Source organism: Abrus precatorius, unplaced genomic scaffold (genome assembly GCF_003935025.1).
Source record: "Abrus precatorius isolate BTA unplaced genomic scaffold, Abrus_2018 Scaffold9, whole genome shotgun sequence".
Lineage (NCBI taxonomy): Eukaryota > Viridiplantae > Streptophyta > Magnoliopsida > Fabales > Fabaceae > Abrus > Abrus precatorius.
This window is the reverse complement of record NW_020874439.1, coordinates 32318473-32339535: the sequence shown is the minus strand read 5'-3', so window position 1 is coordinate 32339535 and position 21063 is coordinate 32318473. Positions and strand designations below refer to the sequence as shown.

Genomic DNA, 21063 nt, shown 5'->3' with positions numbered 1-21063 from the left:
ATACTCGATCAATTAATAATTGTAGTACACATCTTTTCGAGCATTCTTAAGTAGTGATCAAGAATTTGTTTCAACACGTAATTATCTGAATTTATAAGAAGAAAAAAAAAAAAAAAAAAAACTCGTGTCATGTTGATTGCATGATTCAGCAGCACTAATCCAAAGCAACAGCTATATTTTACATAAAGCATTGCAGCAACCCCTTTTAACTTTCATACTAAACCATTTTAGATTGTAGAACAATGCAACTGTTATTGTTTATAATTTATTTGACGTATCAATTTTTATTTCCATTTCTATTAGGAAATTGCAAAATATACTAAATGTATGTTTGGGAACACGTTAAAAAACATGTAAAGATGGATTCAATGCAAAAACTACATCTAATAACGTTTAAACGTAAATCCATATGTATTTAAACGTAAAACCAAACATGTTATTATCCTCATCGGCTTTGAATGATGTGGAGTTGTGGAAGGCCTTAAAGAACTCAATTTGTAGTTATCAGTGTTTGGAAAGCTAGACCATCCTTTTTAAGAGCATAAATGGAGCTGAAAGTGTGGCTGATCATCCTATTTATACAATTCCAATTTGAACAAATAAAAAGCACAAAGCTACAAGAGAGGAGAGGCAAGCAGTGTTAATGTGAACCTTGATTAAATGAGAAGTGGTTGCAAAGTGTGCAACTCCAAACAGAAGGAATGTCAAACTGATTGAGTATTGAAGACACAAGATGAAGGTGATTCATTTAACACTTCTATGTGGATGCAGTAGCAGAGACAACAGGTATGGTGTGAAGAACTTTATTGGCACCAAGCCTGCCACGCCCTTAAACCACTGCCATGCTGGTGATCACACTCTCTCCTTTTGCTGTTCAATTTCTTCCCTTCCAATGAACTTTTCAGACCCTCCTCTCTGGAGTAGTTCAATCTTGAAGTCCAACAATCTTTTGAATCAACAGAACTTGGTTCCCATGAAGAAGAAGAAACACCCCAATGCTGTTGACCACTACTGACAGTGAAGCTATTGCTTCCTGAAGACTCTTGGTCCTCCATGTCCACTCCACCCATATTCATTGTCACATACTTATGCAAGCTTGGTTCCATCACATCATCATCATCCACAACAAACATAGATTCTACAACTGGTTCCTCAGTATCTGTTTCCCTTTTCCCATAATCATTGATACTCAATGGAACATTGTATTCATTCTTACTAGATTGAAAAGCAGGTGGCTTTCTCCTGTCCTCAGCACCACAGAAATTTAAGCTGGTGTTGGAGTTGAGATCAGCAACCGCTTCAAGGATAGAACAAGCTTTGGTGACACAAGCTGGGAGAGAAACAGAAGGTGGGTTCTTTTGATGGAAATTCTGGATATCTTCAAGCAGCAGGGAAGCGTAGGACTGTGGAGGATTCAATAGAGCTTCAGGATTGAGGTCTAAGTCCCGTGATCGCCGAGAAGATCTGCTTCGTGTTAATGAATGAGGTTTTAGATTGTCAATCCCTGGTGGTACCACTGTCTTCACAACAATGTCATCAATCATTGAACACTGCACTTTGACATCTTCCTCTTGTTGCAACTTTGTCTTGCAATTTACACTTACACCCTTGTCCAATGCAATTTTGCTTCCATTTTGTTTCTGCATTGGGGAGAGAAAAACACCATTGCATTACACCAATCACTTAAACAAGACTAATCAATTACTAAATATGAAAGATCAAATCTTTGAAGCTGAGAAAGTCATGACCTCATATTAAAGAGTGAATGAATAATACCTGATTAGCTTCTGTTTCAAATTCCTTTCTGGGTCTGTTTTGCACCCTATTGCTGTTATTATTGACTGTTGATTGTGGAAGAGCAAAGGAGTTTGGTTCAATCTCACTCAGTGGGTTCCTTCTATAAGGTGATTGTTCTGCTTTCCTTGAAGAGTTGCGGCTAAGGGATGGTTGCTGCTGATTCTCATTCAATGCTTTATTAGAATTTGCTGCATTCCCATTTGCTCTTGCAGGAGATTGAGAACGTGGTGATGCAACACCAACATTTCTCCTAACTGTGATCCTCTTGATGCCTGTCGTTGCTGCAGATTCTCCTCCACCAACACAACCATTGTTACTCTTATCCATCACCAAGGATGAAACAGTAGCAGGCACAGAAACCATCTTTCCAGGCCTAGAACTAGTGCTACCATTGTTTCTTGCATTGGCAATTGTGGTTGTCTCTGATGATCTTCTTCCAGGGGATCTACTAACTCTCCTCTCTCTGCTACTTGAACCTTGTTGCTGTTCTCTTTCCCTACTAGGTGTTCTTCTTCTTCTTTCCTGAGAAGAAGGCCTTGAAGACTGGCTGCGATGCCGCGGCCGGTGTTGATGCCTTTCATCAATGGCTTTCTTTTGGTCCTCATCAGTGGAAATGGTGTCATTGTCACAGTTATCAAAATCAAAACTTCTCTTTGAACCTGAGTACTTTCTCCCACGTTCCACAGAAGCAGCAACAGCATTACCTGAAGAGCTTCTGCTGAGTCTCCCACAATGTATAAGAATTGCATCCACCTCTTCTTTGGTGCAGCTGGAAGTTCTTACTCCAACACCCATGTTTGTTGCTGCTGGTGGTGCAGTTTTGTCACCAATAGATTCAGCTGTTTCAACGGTTGTAGTAACTGGTTGTTGTGGTGCATTCTGCTGTGGGAACTTGGAATTTCTCTCTCTATCATCATGGCTCCTCCTGTGCTTGATAATGAATATCTCCTTTTTCACTTGCCCTTCACCTTCTTGCACTGACGCATGGTTCTCTTGCAGTGTCTTATTCTCCTTCTTCAGTTTCACTTGTGGCTCAGTTTCCACTTTGGTTTTGGAAACAGTGACACCACTAAGAGAAGGATTTTTCAGCTCAGACACAACAGGTGCTGTTGTGGAGGAGGAGATGGGAGACCCTTTCTTCTTACTCAAACATGCACCCATGGAACTTTGTGGTTTCGCCTTGAGAAAGAGATGCTTGAAGAAAAATGGAAGGAATTTGGTGTTATGAATGAAAGTTGGTTTTTTTATTACAGAGATAGAAAGAAAGAAAGAAAATGAGAATAGGATTAAATTAGAATAGGGAAGTGGTGTGAAACGCTGCCAAAGAATCATTTTTTATAAAAAAGGTTGTAACTTTTTTATTAATGACAATGACAATGAGAGAAAATATTCAAATTTTGAAAAACAGGGCGGGCTGCAGTTCTGTAACACAGATCCGTTGAGGGGTTGTCTGTGCAGCTGACCCCACTATGTCACTAAGCTTCAATTTCATAACCCCTTTTTATATGAAAAAAGAATGATGGGTCTATTTGACCACGGATAGATGTCTCCCACATTACATTTTCTGCTTGGCCCCTCTATATTTTGTCAGGTTTCAAATTTACACAACGGTTTTGGGTCAACAAAAATTTAACATAAAATTTATGTATGCGTGTAATTTTTTTAATACTCCAATGTAGCATATTTTAATTCAAGTTTAAATAATTATAAATTCACATTTCCTTTGGTACTATTAATTGTAACTCGTGTATTCAATTCATGTTTACAAACTCTTAGAAGTATTAATTAAACACACTGTTGCTAGTTAAACTTGAAGAAATCAACAACGGATACAAACGTTTGGATTTTCATCATGAACGAGAATGTCCACAAGAACCCTCGCAGACGAAAGGATAGAGTTTACCAACATGTCACATAGGCTTTTGGTTTGGCCACATGTCCTTTTTTGGTCTAGTAATTGCCTTTACCAACCAGTCAACCACGAAGTGTGAAATACAACATGAAAGGACAGTCAAACTTCTAAGCTACAAAAATCAATTTTATACTAAGATCATTGATATGTCCAATGAATAATAACCCTTGATTATGTGGTTCGCTATGAAGTATTGAGCAATTGACGCGCGTGTTTGGTCGCTTACAATATAGTTTAATCTCATGCAGCTCATGCTTTATGAAAGATTATGTGAGACATTCACATATTTTTTTTGATACCTAAAGTCCAAATTAACTACGTCTAAGAACTCATCGCAAGTAGAGAAAACTACACTGCATTTGCAATGCCTCAATGATTTTAAATTGATCAATATACAATCTCAACTATTTTAGCAAAACCAAAAATCCAAAAACTATGGCAATAATTAGGCCAGGCCAGCCACAGTTATTGTCCCTATGTCACAACGGAGCTGTAACCATGAGCCTGCAGTGTACAGCCATGAGAAGAGTTTTTCATAGTTCCATGTGGTTAGGCAGAGGAAATCCCATTGTTTCATCAGGGATGGCATGAATAACTTGACCCCGCAAACAGCAACATAAGAATGAATCAAGGTGAACCTGACACTCCAGGGAAGAGTTCTGATATTTTATTGAAGACATCCATGACCTGAAATGTTAAGAGGAAAAAAAATCATCAGATAAAACATACAAGAGCCAAATCTTTAAAAAGGCATTATTTATATTCATCAGGAATTACTGAGAGAGAGTAATTATTATATCTTTATTCATTAGAAAAATAGTGAACCACCCATAAATTCAAAACATTTCTATTAAAAGCTCCTTTCTGCATTAATTCATAAACTATTAATGCACGCCAAACATAAACCTAAAATCATCCAAAATCATTAAAATATTTCACCTGGCATAAACCTGAAACTAACTACAACCTAGACCAAAAATCAGGATCTGGAGGTAGAATGTGGAACAGAGAAAAGGAAACATGCAGAGAGAAAACTAAACCCAGAAAAGTACATTCTTCCAAGAAAGTACCAAATTGAAGTCAGAAAAGTATCAACATACCTCCTTATCATTTTGATATTTAGTAATATTCATTGGATTCTGTGAACACTGCAACCAGAAGAAGATGCAGTTAGAGTTTTGATATGAAATACTAATAAAGTATTTGAATTAGAACGTACATCCATGATAGCTGCTTGAACTTTAGGATTTTGAAATGCCATTGCAACTTCAGGATTGGCCATAATCTTTGAAATGACTTCTTCTGGAGAAAGCCCAATTTGATCTGGTGAAAGTAAAAAATATGTTCAGAAAACACAGAAATGGGAAGAAAGATTCATACTTAAACCATTGACAACATTTGAAGGGAAACATACAAGGTAATATTATCAGACTTTAATCATCATACCTTCTGAAAATTGGATAAACTAAACCAAGAGACCAAAAAAACTGATGACGTTCACAGGCATGCAAAGACTAGAAAAACCATGTTAATGAGCTCAATCACACACCAAATCAAAATACTATTCTTTAATAAATTAGCACAAACTGTGACTGTGTTTCCGAATGAGAACATGGCTAACATGTCAGAATATTCATCAAGTGTGCTTCTAGATGTGATGATACTAGAACATGTAGCATCCACAAGGGGAAGAAAAAGTGATCAATGCCAAACCTCAGCTTTCTGTGTGTGTGACTTAACAGGGCATTTATGAATTCAATAAAAATTCTTATTATGAACAAATATCAGTATCTCACACCATAAAGCAGAATTATAAGCAATGATATGATTAAGAAAATATTTTAATGTTAAGTACAAGCTATGAATAAAGAAAAAGTTATAGGCTCATATGTAACGCAAATTAAAAAAAATGTGATCAATTAGTGTTGATCATCAAGAAACAAGATGATCAACTAACTAGAACATATAACTCCCATAGAATGGAGAATATTTTCAAACCAACAAGAGTAGCAAAAATTGAACTACGTTAAAGTAATCAATTGCATAGTTGATCCTGTTCTCATAGAAGACAGTGTCATATCTTAATAAATGTACGGCATAATGACAAAAACTTACCAAATTGTTGCTTAACTTCAGGACTATTAAGGTCAAAATTCTTTAAGGTGTCCATCATTCGGCTGTCCCATTCAGTGCTTCCGCTCATGTTGTTTCTGAAATCAGATTGCAGAAAAAAAGGAAAAGGATATGTGAATCCATGACCACCATTTTTTTTTATTTCCAAACTGGAGGTCACGACATATAAAGGATAGACAACAAGAATCAAATTTTATCGTTGGTTAATCGAATTCACCAAATGAGAGGCTAATAACTGGACTGTGAGTGTTGGAAAAACTGAGTAAGATGGCCCACAGAAAGCAGAGGCTAACAGCCAGTTGTACTTGAGTGTGTGACAAACTAAAAAGAAAGCCTGAGCTAAATGCCAGAAAATGATGGCTTCTAAAAGAGGAATTCACTATCCTCCGCTGGAGATCTTTTCATTTCACCAGAAAACTAGTTTTTGTTGAAATGTGTTAAACAAGTTTAACACAGGCAAGCATTTCACAGAAGCTTATTTGTCCAAATAAAAATATAACAAAGAAGCTCCCAAGAAACAGTATGAAGAACTTACAGCATTTCTTCAAGTTGTTGACGGTACTGTGGATTCTGCAGCATCCCTATTAAAAACAACAGTACAGCAACTATTACTCATTGGCCAAGTATATTAAGATGTCATGTAGAAATTAATATCTACCAGTCAAATGAAAACAATACTTTTAACCTAAAATCTATTTTTAAACAACATAAAGTATTTCCATTCTATGATATTGGTAACAAATGAAAAAGGCCGTCCATATAGAAGTGCTGTATATAGACAATATTGTACATGTAAACAAATGGTAAGTATATTCAGCCTTGTGGTTACAAATGATTTACATCAGGGAATATGCAAAACAATGAAAATTACAGCTTCCAAAAATAATGAATCTTAAAACTTTGATTAGCACCACAGAGAACTAGGAAGTCAGAAAATTGTTAAAAGTAGAGAATTACATTTGAAGGTAGTAGGGTTCCTCATCTCCTCAGGTAAATAGCTGCAACAGAACCCAAAAAATTAATTTATTTTGGATGACAAGGGAGGAAAGTTCTTAAATAATCTAAACAACCATGTAAATCATCTCTTTAAATTTTCATCAGGTAATATTGATGGAAAAAACATCAGGAATCAGTTTAATGTGAGAATTTAAGAACAAAAACTAAAGTCACTAATCAAGAATTAAAATAGTAGTAAGAGGACACAAAAAAAATTAGAAATGGAAGTGCCAAGAAATAAAAGGAAAGAATACAGAAGTAGAGGTTTCCCGACACAAAAGTTAAGAGCTCAAGTAGAACTTTAGACACGTCCAAACTTTCAAAGTGATTCAATAGCAATAAGTAAAATAATGGAATGGAACTACTTCAAACTCCATTTCTGAGCATCACAGGTGTTACTGTATTAGTACTACCATCATTGGCAATCCTAAGATGAGACTTTTACTGTTTAATGAACCTTTTTCAATATATTTAAACTGGGATCTACTTAAAGCTTAAACATATCCATATTCATATCGACAAAGCTCAAATAAAATATTTATAAGAAATGCAAGAAACATAATCATTATTAAGATGAAAGGAACGAATATTACGGATACACCATCTTCTGCACTGTTGGGTCGTCCATCATTTTTTCCAAAGCATCCACTGATAAGACTGATTTTCCTATCCAAAAATAAACAATGGCACATTTAGGACATTTGGTTAACCCAGAATGCAGACACAATAGATATTTTGTGATAACAAGCAAGGTTTTAATTGATTTCAGCCCATAGTATCAATATGATTAGAAAACAATGCTTCCGGGAATCATATTTAGGAACATCATTTAAATCCAAGGATAAACTTAACAGTAAACAAAGATAGTTGACAAAGACACATGACATGCACATGATCCATCATAAACACAACAATATAGCAACATTAAATCAATATTTACAACCATAATATCAGCCAAAACTCATTTATTTTTAGGAAGGATCTAAAGCCATGTCATGACAATGCATTTCCTTGAATTTGAGGCTTGAATACACTTATCAAAGTACATGGGGTTTTCCCATCAATAAATCCAAATCATAAACATTTGCAATTTCAACTGACTCTACTTACTTGTAGATTGAGAACCAGGTGAAGCACCAAAACCTTGGTTAAAGGGAGCTCCATTTTGAGAAGCCTTCAATAAGTGCACATTACATATTAAGAACAAATCAAATCAATAAAGTTCTTTAGCAATGACTTTTATCTTAAACAACTCACTTCCTCTGGAACATGGGCTTCCTTGACTGAATTTGATTCATCATCTTTAAAACTTTCAAAAGGACTCTTCTGCTCAGTTTCTTCCGGAGAAACATCTACAAAAGCTGTAATAGAAAATGTTAGGAATTTTAACAAGAAAAGTTCCAAATTTTATACAAATATAATAGCTGACAACATCAGATATCATTTTCTACTCTCTTTTTTCTCATTCTTAACTTCCCAATTTCTAATTTATATTTCTCAACATTATCCAATTGTCTATATTATTTTAGTTTCTGAATGTAAGATTGGTGTGGTTCACCCTCTAATTTGTTATAACACTATATAGCCATTACACATCACTATAAAAAACTGTGGGCCAATGAACTGGCATGCAAGCAAGGTAGAGAAAATAATAGGGATGCATACACTTTGAACTCATCTCAAATATTACATGTACATGAATAAGGAAGCTAGAAGACAGATTCATGTGAAGTCTAGGGAAGCACTCAATGCCAAGTTAAACCAGAAGTTTAGGAAGGGTGCTCTAGTTTGTATTAGTTAATACACAGTAACTTGCATTAAAAGTCATTAAGTTAAAAATAATTAAGAACCAATAAACTTGCATGCAGGAAGGATCTCAAACAATAGAGTGACATACATTTGTCTCAAGCACTACAAAAATAAGAAATCTTAAGCATCACTATCAATAGCAACACTAAGGAAGCAATCATGGTAGGCTGATCCAGTCCACAGTACTCTTTGGAAGACCATGTGGAAAAAAAATGATCTCAAGTTCAGCATAGCGATATGAAATCACCCATTGATCTTGTCTAGCATGTCAGTGGAGTTGTACTAATCAAAACAGTGATCCCACTTAAAAGCCAAAACGAAATAACTGTACTAAATCAAATAACTAGGTCAAAATGTAAAAATGAAGAGCCCTTCTTGGCTTTTATTTAATTTACCTACACATACATCTCCTACAGGACACATTACCTCACAAGTAGTATGTCAGTATCCAACGAGAAAGAAATAGGATGCTAAGCAGAGATTAGTTACCAATTCTTTTGGGTTCTTTCTTTACTTCCACTTCATCATTAACATTGGTAGTTGGGCCCGCTTCTACTTTTGCTGCAGGTACATCTACTGTGACAGTAGATTGAGCTGCACTTGGTGCAGAAGGTGCTCGAGATTCAGCAGCTGTAGAAGGCCCTGAAGCTGAAGGCATTGAGAAGGGAAATGGTGATCCAGGAGAAAAGGCAGCACTGTCGAATTGGTTATTTTGTGAACTCATCTGGCCCATCATTGTCTTGAAAGCTTGTTGCATTGCATATTTCTGAAAGAAGATTAAAAGACAAATGTTGAAATTATGTAAACTTTCAGTGTTAGATCTTACAATTCTACAAAGATTCCAATCAAAATCCTTGAAAAATAAGATTAGACAGCACATCTGCAACTAAAAACAATATAAAAATAATCAAAATGAAGGAACCAGATTCTCATGAAAATAAATCAAAATCTAAAATTCAACAAAGCTCTCAGAATCCAGTATACTTGCTAGGCTTCCAAAAAATTAAAAGAGTGAGTTATAAGCAATGTAAATAAAGTACTGCCAAACTGTTAGCTACATGCCGATACATTATTTAAGCATTGTAAATATCCCCCACTACAAATCAGGAAGAAAGGTGAGCCGTTCAACTGCAGAAAAACCTAGAGTTTCTTTTACAAACATTGAAGGTATAACTTGTATTTTTTTTATTTAGTTGCTTAAGTTCCTAAAAATAGATACAGCCAATCTGCATAATATATGCATTTCTGTCTCTAGAAGTTAGACTACAATATGTCTGTGGATACACATCTTTCAACTTCCAAGTAATTTATCATAAAGACAATTCATGAAAAAAATGCACAAACACTTCAAAACTATCATTGTAGTGGTGTTGGATCTTTGGATACACTTAGTGGCATTTAGCCATTTTCTTTATTTTTTGGATGTATATAATAAATTATAGCATCTTATTATGACCACATTGACTCATGCTACCTTTAAAACATTTGATTCAATTTAAGATTTGTGATCTTATGTCAATTTTATACTGATTTTACTTTATGTTAAACTATAGTTTTGCCATGTCCTATAATTTTTTAATTCTGTTGTATCCATGGGTCTGTGTTGTATTGTATGCATCTCATATCATATTTGTGCTTCATAGATTCTAGACAATCCATATAAAACCAGCATTCAATTTGTAACAAAAATAGGATAACACATGTTTTCAAATTATTGATAATTATATATACAACAGACTACACATGAGAAAGTTTTATCAGATTATCATTCAATTTATAATTATCAACTCTTAGTAGTAAAGACTAAATTATCGATTTGTCTTAGCTTAGATGGTATAAAAATGGTTTAATGTGAAAGGTAAGAGGAGCTATTCTTGACATTTAAATCATAACATGATAGTCAAGATTAAAAGTTATTTATAGGTCACATGTCACTTGAAAAGGTCACAAGATGTTACCTTCCTATATTGACTATTCATTTAAGATCTATTGGTGAAGATTTGCTCTTCTCACACTCACAATAAACCACTCCTCTGCCTTGCTACAGTCCTTATACCTTAGAGCAGAACGCAAAGAATGCACCAGCTTATACCAATGACATGCAAATTTTTCTTACATCTTACATCCATAATTACAGTGGAACACAGAGCACACCAGCTTATATCGATGCCTCACAATAAAGTGGCACTCACCTTTAATCTTGTAGCTACCTGCAAAAACACATCATTTATTAAAATTCAGCAAAGATAAACCCTATCATCAGTGTATATAAATTAGAGTTGTGACTATGGTTCTCACCATTGAAAATATTGCAGAAAGCCCAACACCAACACCAATCCAGAAGAGAGGTGACCCTCTAGAAATAGACAAATAAAAATGTGAATCAAACAAAGGACATGAACAAATTTAAATCAGGAAAACATCTATTCAACCCCTCCCCCTGGTAGTTGAACATTATCAAAACATGTGAACAAACAATTTGAAGGATATAAAAATGCAAAAAAAAAAAAAAAAAGTAAATGATTACATAGTTGAAGATGGAGGTGGTGATAATTGTGGATTAACTCCAATTGATGTTGTTTCTTGACCTTTTGAAGAAGAAATGCTGGCAAAATGATTGACTATCAGCTTCTCCTGCACTGTATCCCCCACCATGTATTAATTGTGCTTCTTCAAAAATGAGCAAAAATATTGGCAGATATTTAACTTGTATAGCAAGTATTCGTCCCACCCAAATGCATTTTCAATCATGGATTCAACATGCTATGTACAATTAACTTTGAGCATAGCCTTGCTCCAAAAGTCACGATACACCTTCCCACAAAAGCTATATACTAATCATAGAGCTAATTGCAAAAAGTTTTTTTGTATTTTATATTTAAAAAAAAATAGGGCTAAGGGAAAGAGTGCTTTTTTTTAATTGAAAACATTTTAAAAATAAAATTTTAACATGTTTTTTAAATCAAAAGCTTTGGCTCATAGGACTTACCAAAATCCCAAAAAAAATAAAAATAAAAATAAACTTTTATCAGAAGTTAAAAAATGTTGGTTCCAAAAATATAAAGCTTATACATAACAAAAGTGCCCTCTCTTTAACTGCTTATACAAATACTCCCTAAAACCCTTGAAGATGTAACAGAAGCACTAACACGTCAAATTCGCTTCTTTCTTTTTTTTTCTTTTTCTTTGGTGAATTGAAGAAGAAACAAAAAGATAGACAAACACAGCAATAACATCATTAGACCATTCGACTCAGCTTCAAATTCAATAATATACATTGCATTAGACTCCATCAAACTCCAGTGAATCTTTTCTGCTAAGCATAAATACCAACGAAAAATAATAATTTCCAAAATAAACACACACAACAGAAGAAGAGAGAGTTTCATAAAAGAATACCAGATTTTGGGTCATATTGGGATTTAGAAGCAGCCCTGGTAACATGAGAACGAGAGAAAGCAGAGACACGGTATCTGGAATGGTGAGGGGCAATTAAGACCCTCCCAAAAGAGAAGGGTTTTCTTCTGATTGCAGAAAAATGTCCCAAAAGCAGAGGTTTTGGGGAAGAAACAAGAGCCAAGTTAAGGTTCTCCATTTTCCTTCGGTTTCCAAGCTATGAAACCCAAATTCAAAACTATAAATCAGTGGTAACAGTAGATTTGGGAAGCAAAAGGGGGTCCAAAATTTTGGGAAATTTATGAACTTTGACACAGTTGAGTATGTGAGGTTCCAGTTGAGGTTGTGCAGAGTGAAGGAACAAAGGGGAGTGGCAAGGGAAATGTTGGGTTTTGGCCTCAGCGTTGATAGGGATAAGTGAAAAACCTCAAAAACTTTAGAAAGAATGATGTTTTGTCTTCACAATATACCTCTTTTACTAGCATTTTAATTCCATTTTTATATTTTGTTGTTTAAAATAGTTTTGTATTTTTTTAAAAAAAATAAGATTGTTTTAACTATGAATTGTTGTTAGTATCAAATGATTAAATGGGAACAAATTCCGTTGCTTAATCACAAAAAAGGGTATAAGATAATGCATAATCTAAATTTTAATTTCGTCTCTAAATAAACAAAATACAAATATTTTTTTCTCTTCGTATATTTTAAAAGTTCTTTACCGATAAAATAAATTTATTTATCAGTATGTAATGAAAAGAAAATTTTAGCAGTAGCATTTTTATCGCTTGAAGTCTCAATTATAAAAAATTGTAGGAATATAATGTAAATACTGTTACATAATTAGTTTTAATAGTGAGATCAAATTCTGCATCTCTCGATCACCAATAGTAGAATTTAAATACAACAATAAGATTTTTATAGGAGAATATTATTATCTTTAAATGTTGTTTTAGTTTTATTTTTTAATTTAACTTTTACATTAAAAAAAAAAGGTTTGTAATCAGTCTCAATATAAAAACGTTTTTTAGCACTATCAATAAAGCTCTTGCATGACAGACGAAATATCGACATAACTAATAAATTTGTGTACAAATTCAGAAAATATTGATTTTTTTTTTTTTCATCTTTTGACTTTTTTTCCTTGTTTCTATCTTGACACCCAAAAATAAGAACATAAAGCACTTGGAGACCGTGGAAGGGGTTAAGAATGAATACTAACATAAAAGATTTATTTTTTTTTGTTTAAACGAGAGAGAATAAAAAACATTAACTCACAGAAAAATATTATTCAAATCTTAGGAGAATTATTCTAACATGACTTATAATTAATACAAGATATTTTAATGTACCATTTTCGGGTTTAAAAGACATCTAGTATATAAAGTTTTATAAGGTTCAACATTTATATATAACTTAATGAAATTAGATATATGTAAACAGCTTAATATTCACACTAAATCAGTTCTAATATTATATTTTAAAAAATAAGTCTAACTTATTTTCAAATATTACTTTATAAGAAAAGACCTATTAAAGTCATATAAAACATGTTCTATTTAACTAACGTGAGACAATTTAATAAATTTTTATGAGAATTCATTGTGTCAGTTGATCACAAAATTTTACAATAAGTTATAGGATCATCACCATTGATTACTATGTTTTAGAAGAAGTGAGATATAATATCTTCCCTACCATCTTGTCTGTACCAAATGCTTAAGTCTCAATTGTTACATCATTTAATCTGGCTTGCCCCCTCCATCGTTGATGAGCTTGATCACATGAAGGCGGTGAAGACATATTGCTCCTTTACGGTGGAGTAAAAGCTTTTAGGTGACAATGTTCATGGGTGATAAATTCTGTTTGCACCTTGTAAAAATTGTTTATGTTGATAGATAACATCTTACTTTGCCATAATTATGCTGATAAACTCACTAACTTTGACATCGTCAATTGATTTTTTATGCCAATAACAAAACACATTTCAAATATACTTCTACCTTTTTTTAATAACTACTTAACATTAAAAAGTGATAAGTAGCATTAAAATCAAATTAAGATAGGACAAATAGGTATTTTATTTGCCACACAATGATTTTTGTTAATGTTATTATACCCACTTATAACATGAACTAGAATGAAAACTTTTTAAAATATATACAAATTATACGATAAACTTGTTTTATATAAGAATTACATTGAATTTTTTTGTCAAATATAAAGACAAAAATAATACTTAAATCATTAATATCTGACATTTTTAATTGAATAAGTTTTTAAAAAAACTTTGATATGACAAATAAGTACAACCAGAATGTGATGTGAGCTAGATCATGAGGTTCAAGTGCAACTCATCTTATTTCAAAGATTAAAAAAGTTGTCTCCTATATACGATAAAAAACAATTTAAGTATTCACTTTCTTTTTTTTATAATTTTGGCACCTCAAAATTTGAGACACAATAATTCTTATATTTAATAAATGAAAAAATAAAATAAATCTTATTAATACTTTCAAAGATTTATGTAATATTTTATTTCTAAGAAATGAATTGGATTAAGCAAATTTTTTCAAGAAATGAATACTTGCTCAATCAAAAATACTAATCAAAATTGATCTGAAAAAAGTTTATTATATACCAAACCGTAGACAGCGCCTTACCATTATGATTTGATAAACTCAGTTTCATCAATGCAAGTCGCCGGTGACAGCGAACCCATTAGGGTACAATCCATAGCCCAATCGGGTCTCTTTCGAGTTCCACCCCAATACATCCAACCCCTTCAGAACCGACCCGTTTCCGATGACCCACCCGACCCAAATTCTACAATTCCGGTCATCGATCTCTTCTCCTTCGACCCGAATTACCGCGATTCGACCCGACAAGCCATCGCTCGGGCCTGCCGTGACTGGGGCGCCTTCCACGTCACCAACCACGGCGTTCCGAAGTCTCTCCTCGACGCCGTCCGGCGCGTGGGCCTCACCTTCTTCAACGACTGCCCCATGAACGAGAAGCTCCGATTCTCTTGCCCTGCCGGCGCCGCCGCATCGGAGGGGTACGGCAGCAAGATGCTGGTGAGTTCCGATCAGGAACGAAACGACGCCGTCGCGCAGGTCCTCGATTGGAGGGATTACTTCGACCACCACACTTTTCCCCTTTCTCGCCGGAACACCAATCGGTGGCCCGATTTTCCGTCCGATTACCGGGAAACGGTGGCGAGGTACGGCGATGAGATGAAGGTTCTGGCACAAAAGTTGCTAGCTTTGATATCGGAGAGTGTTGGGTTGCGATCGTCGTGCATTGAAGATGGTGTTGGGGAATTTTATCAGAACATTACTATCAGCTATTACCCTCCGTGTCCTCAACCGGATCTAACGCTTGGTTTGCAATCACACTCTGATATGGGTGCCATTACCCTTTTGATTCAAGACGATGTGGGTGGTCTTCAGGTTCTCAAGAGTGGCGGTGACAAGTGGGTCACTGTTCAGCCCTTGTCAGATGCTGTTCTTGTTCTCTTGGCTGATCAAACTGAGGTATATCAAATCAGTTCAGTGTGTGATTTTAGCATTCTGTGTTGTGTTTTTTTTTTCCCTATGAAGTAAGCGCTTCAGAGAATCTCTTTTGTGTTGGTATTTATCTAAGTGCATTTTTGAGAGTGAAAAACAGCAGCTTTTTGATTCAGTAGAGCATGTTTAAGAACTTTTCGGGAAATATTTTTCTTATAAAATTTAGATTTTAGAGCGTGGCCAAATGGGCTTATGGGAGCAAATCTAATGGCATGTTTGGATTTGCATTTGAATGGGTATGAATTTATATTTACCTCATGCTACAACTTGTAAATTCTGTGTTGAATCCACATAGATTTTTTAACGTGTTTTTGAAACACACCTACAAATATATGTCATGAATATAATTTATCATGAGTTCTTTTGAAAAAGAATACTCGTGACTTGTTTTAACTGAATTGATAACAGTTGCAGTGTTTTTGAGTCTTCAAGAGAGGGGGATTCAAGGGGGTGAAAAGTATTGGTTTTATAAGGGGAGACAAATATTGGTTTTTATGGGGTATTTAAATTTGATATGGACAATAAATTCGATGGGGGTAAAATATATAATTTACTGTAATGTATATGCAATCACTTCAACTCTTCAAGGTCAAGGTGAATGGTAGGGACTAGGGAGCACAGATATGAGTGGATAAGAGATAGTGTTTTTTGTATAACGGTTATTAGAACTGGTAAATGTGGCAGTCCCTCATTATTCATAAGTGGCTAAATTGGCACCATTACTACACCTCTGTTATGGAGAACAATGTTTTGTCTGTATTCTAAGCATTATTTACTGTCATTTTACTTGTAAATATGGTATTCGGTATTCTCTAATGTGGCAGCTTATTTTAGATTTGGATTCTTATGATTTGTGATTTCTATATGCATTCCTGATAAGTCGTTCATTCATGAAAATAAAGTTGTTAACGAAGTTGAATTAATTTGGATTTTAATTTGAACAAGAAATAAATATGATGCAGCTCTTCCTCTAATGGAAATTTCTTTTGGCACCAGATTATAACAAATGGAAAGTACAGGAGCTGTGAGCATAGGGCAATTACTAATCCTGATAGAGCAAGGCTCTCTGTGGCAACATTTCATGATCCAGCTAAGACAGTGAAGATCTCTCCAGCTTCTGAACTGATCAATGAGTCATCACCAGCCAAATACCGAGATGTTGTCTATGGAGACTATGTGTTATCATGGTATACCAAGGGCCCTGAAGGAAAACGAAATATTGATGCACTTGTGCTGGATTCTTAGGTTAGTGTGTTTTTTCTCCTGGCCTTCGGCTGCACCTTGTTTGATTTAGCCTTGTAATCTTTTGGGTAAAAGGAAGTAAAATTACTTTATCATGCAAAAGGTCAGGTTGACAATAATCAATATATTGATTCAATGTACCTAGAAATTAATGGATGGGGTAAGTGCTTTCCACCAGTTTGATGGCTAAGCTTTCCAGATGTTGAAATGATCATCAAGATATTTTCTTGGTATGCGAGAGAACTGAATTCAATGATTTCCACATCGTCAATTGGTTTATATCCAACTATGTGTGGACAACTGAAATTTTTTATGGCTAAAAACTGAATTTTAACTAAAATTGTAACTTTTAATAACAGTAACAACAATTATCACATTATATTCGAGTAAAGAATTACTTATATTGTTCCAAAAGTTCATAGAATGGGTTTCATTTTTTTCAGACTGAGGTTTCAAATATTGAGTTCTACTTCCTTCAAACTTAAGAGAATATAGAGTTTTTTATATTTGAGGTTATAATTTTTTTTATTTCTTTATTTTTTTTTAAAGTCCATAAATGTTATTTTAATGGCCCAGAGCACAAAAGCAATCAACATTAGCTCACTTTTACGAAGATTACAAACGATGAATCTTGATAAACTCCCTTCTTAGTACTACCCCCTTCTGTTTGTATCAGCACAACACGAACAAATTTAGAAATAAGTACTCCTTTCAATCTTTTTTTTAATGTATAAAAAGAACCACTTATAATTTTTAAATCTAATTATAGGAAATAAAAACATATTTTTATTTGCATTAATCATTAAAGTATTTATATATTTATATTGACAAGCTCAGTCGTCCAACATTCAAAGGACATCACTATACTTTTTCAACTAAAAAGGCACCATAAGCCCTCTACTCTCTAGTCGTTCCTCTAAAGAGGTTTATCATAAGTGCTACTTGTTATTTTTTTCTTCAAAGTACAAGGTTTAAAGTTTTTCTCAAGATACAGAGTTCGATGTTTTCTCCATATCCAAATGCACATACTTTATTAAGTTAATGAGAATCTAAAAATGATCCCTAATTGGAAACCAAGCTAATAATATTTTATGTAAAATAGTTCTGCCCCCATGGACACGTATAGCGTTGAAGTCTTTTATACATGCATGCAGCACAAAGTCATGGCTAATTTATTCATGAATGGTTTGTTTTGTTTTATTTTCTATCACCAATTCAGATTGGGTACGTAGTAGTTAAGAAAAAAACTCTTCTAATTGATATATAACTTTAGAATTCCAATTACTGACACTAAAACCAAAATTCATTTAAGATCGTAGTCAATTTCTATTAACACCCTAACCAAACTGCTAACTCTTGTTGTTATGTTATCGTCAATTTTTCTGTTTTGCATAGATAAAATTTCTGATTCATATTCTCACTTTTCCTTATAAATCTTTTCTTTCATTCTTATCATACCACCTACAAAATCCTTTAGCTTTACTTCTTTTCCATTTTGCATTCTCTCTCTCCCTCTCATCTATCTTATAATCTATAATGATTTTAAATTATAGTTTAAAATTAAAATATTTAAATTTAATATGGTATGTAATATTATAAAATTAAAATACTGATACATGAATGTTTGAAATTGATCACTTAGTGTCCTCGATCTTCTTCTTCTTCTTCTTATTTTTATTACTATGACGTTTCCTCTTAATGAGAACGGTATATTTTTATAGCATACGTGTAGAGAATCCTTCCAATACTCACTAGGTTGTATAGAATATAATACTTACATATATGCTACACAGTTAATACTTTAGTTTAATTTTGAACATGAAAATTAAAAAGCAAACCAAATTGCTTATAAAAATGTAATTTTTTTTATTAATTTAGTGGCTTAAAAAGTTAAATTACATCGATTCTTAAACCACCCTAATTGAATATTAACATATTTTAAGATGTAAAAACCATCATATTAGAAGACCAAAAATAAAATAAAATTGGTCAGGTCAAATGAGCTTCACCTTCTCTTAACAAAATCTTTTCTTATGTACAAATGGTTTATAATTGGATTTTCAACAAGTTAGTTATCAATTTTCTACTTCTAAGTAACTTCTTAATTTTCTATTAGTTTACTTTCTAATTTTGCTAAATACATTCTTAATGTATGAAAATAACTATATCCCAAATAGGAAAGGTAGCTCTTGAATTCAGATTTATATGCCACTGCCATACGTTGACCACGAAGCTAAATTGCTCACTGTTCGTTTGGAACTTACAAACGATGAAACTTGATAAACTCCCTGCTTCGTACCATGCCCCTCTGTTTGTAACAGCACAACACAGAATTTTAGAAATAAAATCAATATATATATATATATATATATATATAAGATTGGAATGTGTATACTACTGCTTTGAAGCAAGAGCAACAAAGGCAATATATTAAAGTAAAAAAATTGCTTACTCGCACAAGGTAAGTAGAAACATCCCTTACGTGATTTCCGTAGAGTTGTATGACCTGCATGCACTCAATACCCATACAAAATTCTCATTTAATTAGGCATTCTTTGATTAAGATACTAATATATATGCATTCTTATAACTGAATTTTATTTATGAATTTTTAATACAGAAATGAAATTATTGAAATTAAATATATATTTTTACAAAAATATAATAATTACATTATACATTTTTTATGCAGAAGAAAAACAAACCCTGCCAAAATCTGCGTCGCAGACAATATAACCATCACAGTGGAACTCTATTTTGAGGTCGTCGAGTATTCTGGTGTAGTTGTAATCTTGCTTTAATCCTTGGACAATTGTGACACATGTCCTCGAACTTAAATGTTCTAAGTACACATGAACGTACTTCTTCACTCTAGTATACGGGTTCTCATCCTCATCGTAGGGATCTATTCAATTATGAAATCACATCAGTAATGAATAATCAAATATTAAGGAAAATGTGTTGGAGTTAAGAGTTGAAGTTTTAACAATTAAAAAAATAGAGAAATTAAACATAAATAATTAAAATCACATATAAGGACTAAAAATGCAATTAAATCTATTAAAGGGTTGGAGTTTATTGAGAAATTAATACCGGAATGAGGGCGATGAGTGGCATTGTGATGATAAAAAGAAGGTGGAGGAGGTGGAGGAGGAGGAGGAGGAGGATGATATCTTAATCTTGTATCTCTACCATAGTAAAAAGGGTCATCAACATTGATGTTGTGTCTCAACCTTGATGGGTCATCATCAAAGTTGTATCTTTGACTCGTTCTAATTCTATCTGAAGCAATGAAAGGGTCTTCAAAATCTTGCTTGATATTGCTTTTTCTGTTGAATGAGTCCCTCTTAGAAGTAAAATTAACAGCCCAATTAGGGTCCCATATTTGTCTCCTCCTGCCAGAATCTTCGTCATCAGACAACGTTAGCTCATCGCTATTCCCATGAATGTCCGCAGAAGTGAAATCTTGTTTTCCGCTACCTTTGTTGTTGAATGACCCAGTTGTAGAATTATCATAAAATACATTGTAGTTATAATTGGTAACCATTCGCACTTGCTCACTTCGAGGATCTTTCCACTCCATGTTCATCTTACTCCATTCCCTTGGTTTGTACTTTTTCTTGGACTCCATATTATCTCCCGTGTATTAATTCATTTGTATTTTCATGTTTCCTTTTATAATTATGAACACCACATGTAGCTCTAAGTTGAGAATCCATCACTATATGTCGCTTCAAATCCAAGCTAATTAATATTCTTTTATGCATTCCAATACTTTAATCGCTTCCACGTGGATTGGGTTCTTAAGTCTCGAAGAATATACTTAGCACCCACTCTTAGATAGAGCTCTTAAAAGCCTTGGGACTAGCCGTACCCAACTCAGAAATAATTCATCTAGCCCTGTTTCTATATTTGTTAAAAAAAATTAACTAGGCCTTAGATTATTTAGCCCTTAATATGTGGGTTAGGGTGAGATATTCATGGGTTAACCTTGGACTCGTGTTGTTTTTCATTTTCTCTGTTATATCCTATATTTCATATGCACTTAGTTTTGATGGCCTTTTAGATTTCAGATTCGGTTTGTTCTAAAGCTTGAGTAAGCAGACTTGATGATAAACGAATGGCATCTCCCCAAATTGTGAGGTCGTTAAAAGCCTGCTTCATATACCCACTTGTGTTATCTGCCAATTTTTTCTGTTCTGTATAGATAAA

At 33.8% G+C, this 21063-nt stretch overlaps 3 protein-coding genes across 4 annotated transcripts; 1 reads left to right on the top strand and 2 right to left on the bottom strand.

Moving 5' to 3' along the window:
* Positions 1–419: 419 nt before the first annotated feature.
* On the bottom strand, positions 420–3471 carry LOC113851545 (uncharacterized protein At1g65710-like). The gene is made up of 2 exons (XM_027482056.1): positions 1777–3471; positions 420–1640 (listed from the first exon to the last, which is right to left on the bottom strand). Exons 1-2 carry the CDS (start codon positions 3127–3129, stop codon positions 804–806), a joined length of 2190 nt encoding a protein of 729 aa, XP_027337857.1. The 5' UTR covers positions 3130–3471; the 3' UTR covers positions 420–803.
* Positions 3472–3626: 155 nt separating this feature from the next.
* Positions 3627–12504, bottom strand: LOC113849259 (protein TIC 40, chloroplastic). Of its 2 annotated transcripts, none has more exons than XM_027479029.1 (14): positions 12047–12504; positions 11175–11286; positions 10946–11003; positions 10840–10857; positions 9137–9413; positions 8096–8199; positions 7949–8012; positions 7432–7504; positions 6800–6840; positions 6378–6423; positions 5825–5919; positions 4929–5032; positions 4810–4857; positions 3627–4396 (listed from the first exon to the last, which is right to left on the bottom strand). In XM_027479029.1, exons 1-14 carry the CDS (start codon positions 12240–12242, stop codon positions 4337–4339), a joined length of 1296 nt encoding a protein of 431 aa, XP_027334830.1. In that variant the 5' UTR covers positions 12243–12504; the 3' UTR covers positions 3627–4336. The 2 variants fall into 2 exon arrangements, with proteins under 2 accessions (XP_027334830.1, XP_027334831.1); XM_027479030.1 differs by having other exon boundaries at positions 4051–4396; positions 11175–11317; positions 12047–12167.
* Positions 12505–14713: 2209 nt separating this feature from the next.
* Positions 14714–17105, top strand: LOC113850458 (probable 2-oxoglutarate-dependent dioxygenase At3g111800). The gene is made up of 2 exons (XM_027481013.1): positions 14714–15576; positions 16606–17105. The coding sequence occupies exons 1-2, from the start codon at positions 14734–14736 to the stop codon at positions 16852–16854; spliced, it is 1092 nt and encodes a 363-aa protein (XP_027336814.1). The 5' UTR covers positions 14714–14733; the 3' UTR covers positions 16855–17105.
* The last annotated feature ends 3958 nt before the right edge of the window (positions 17106–21063 follow it).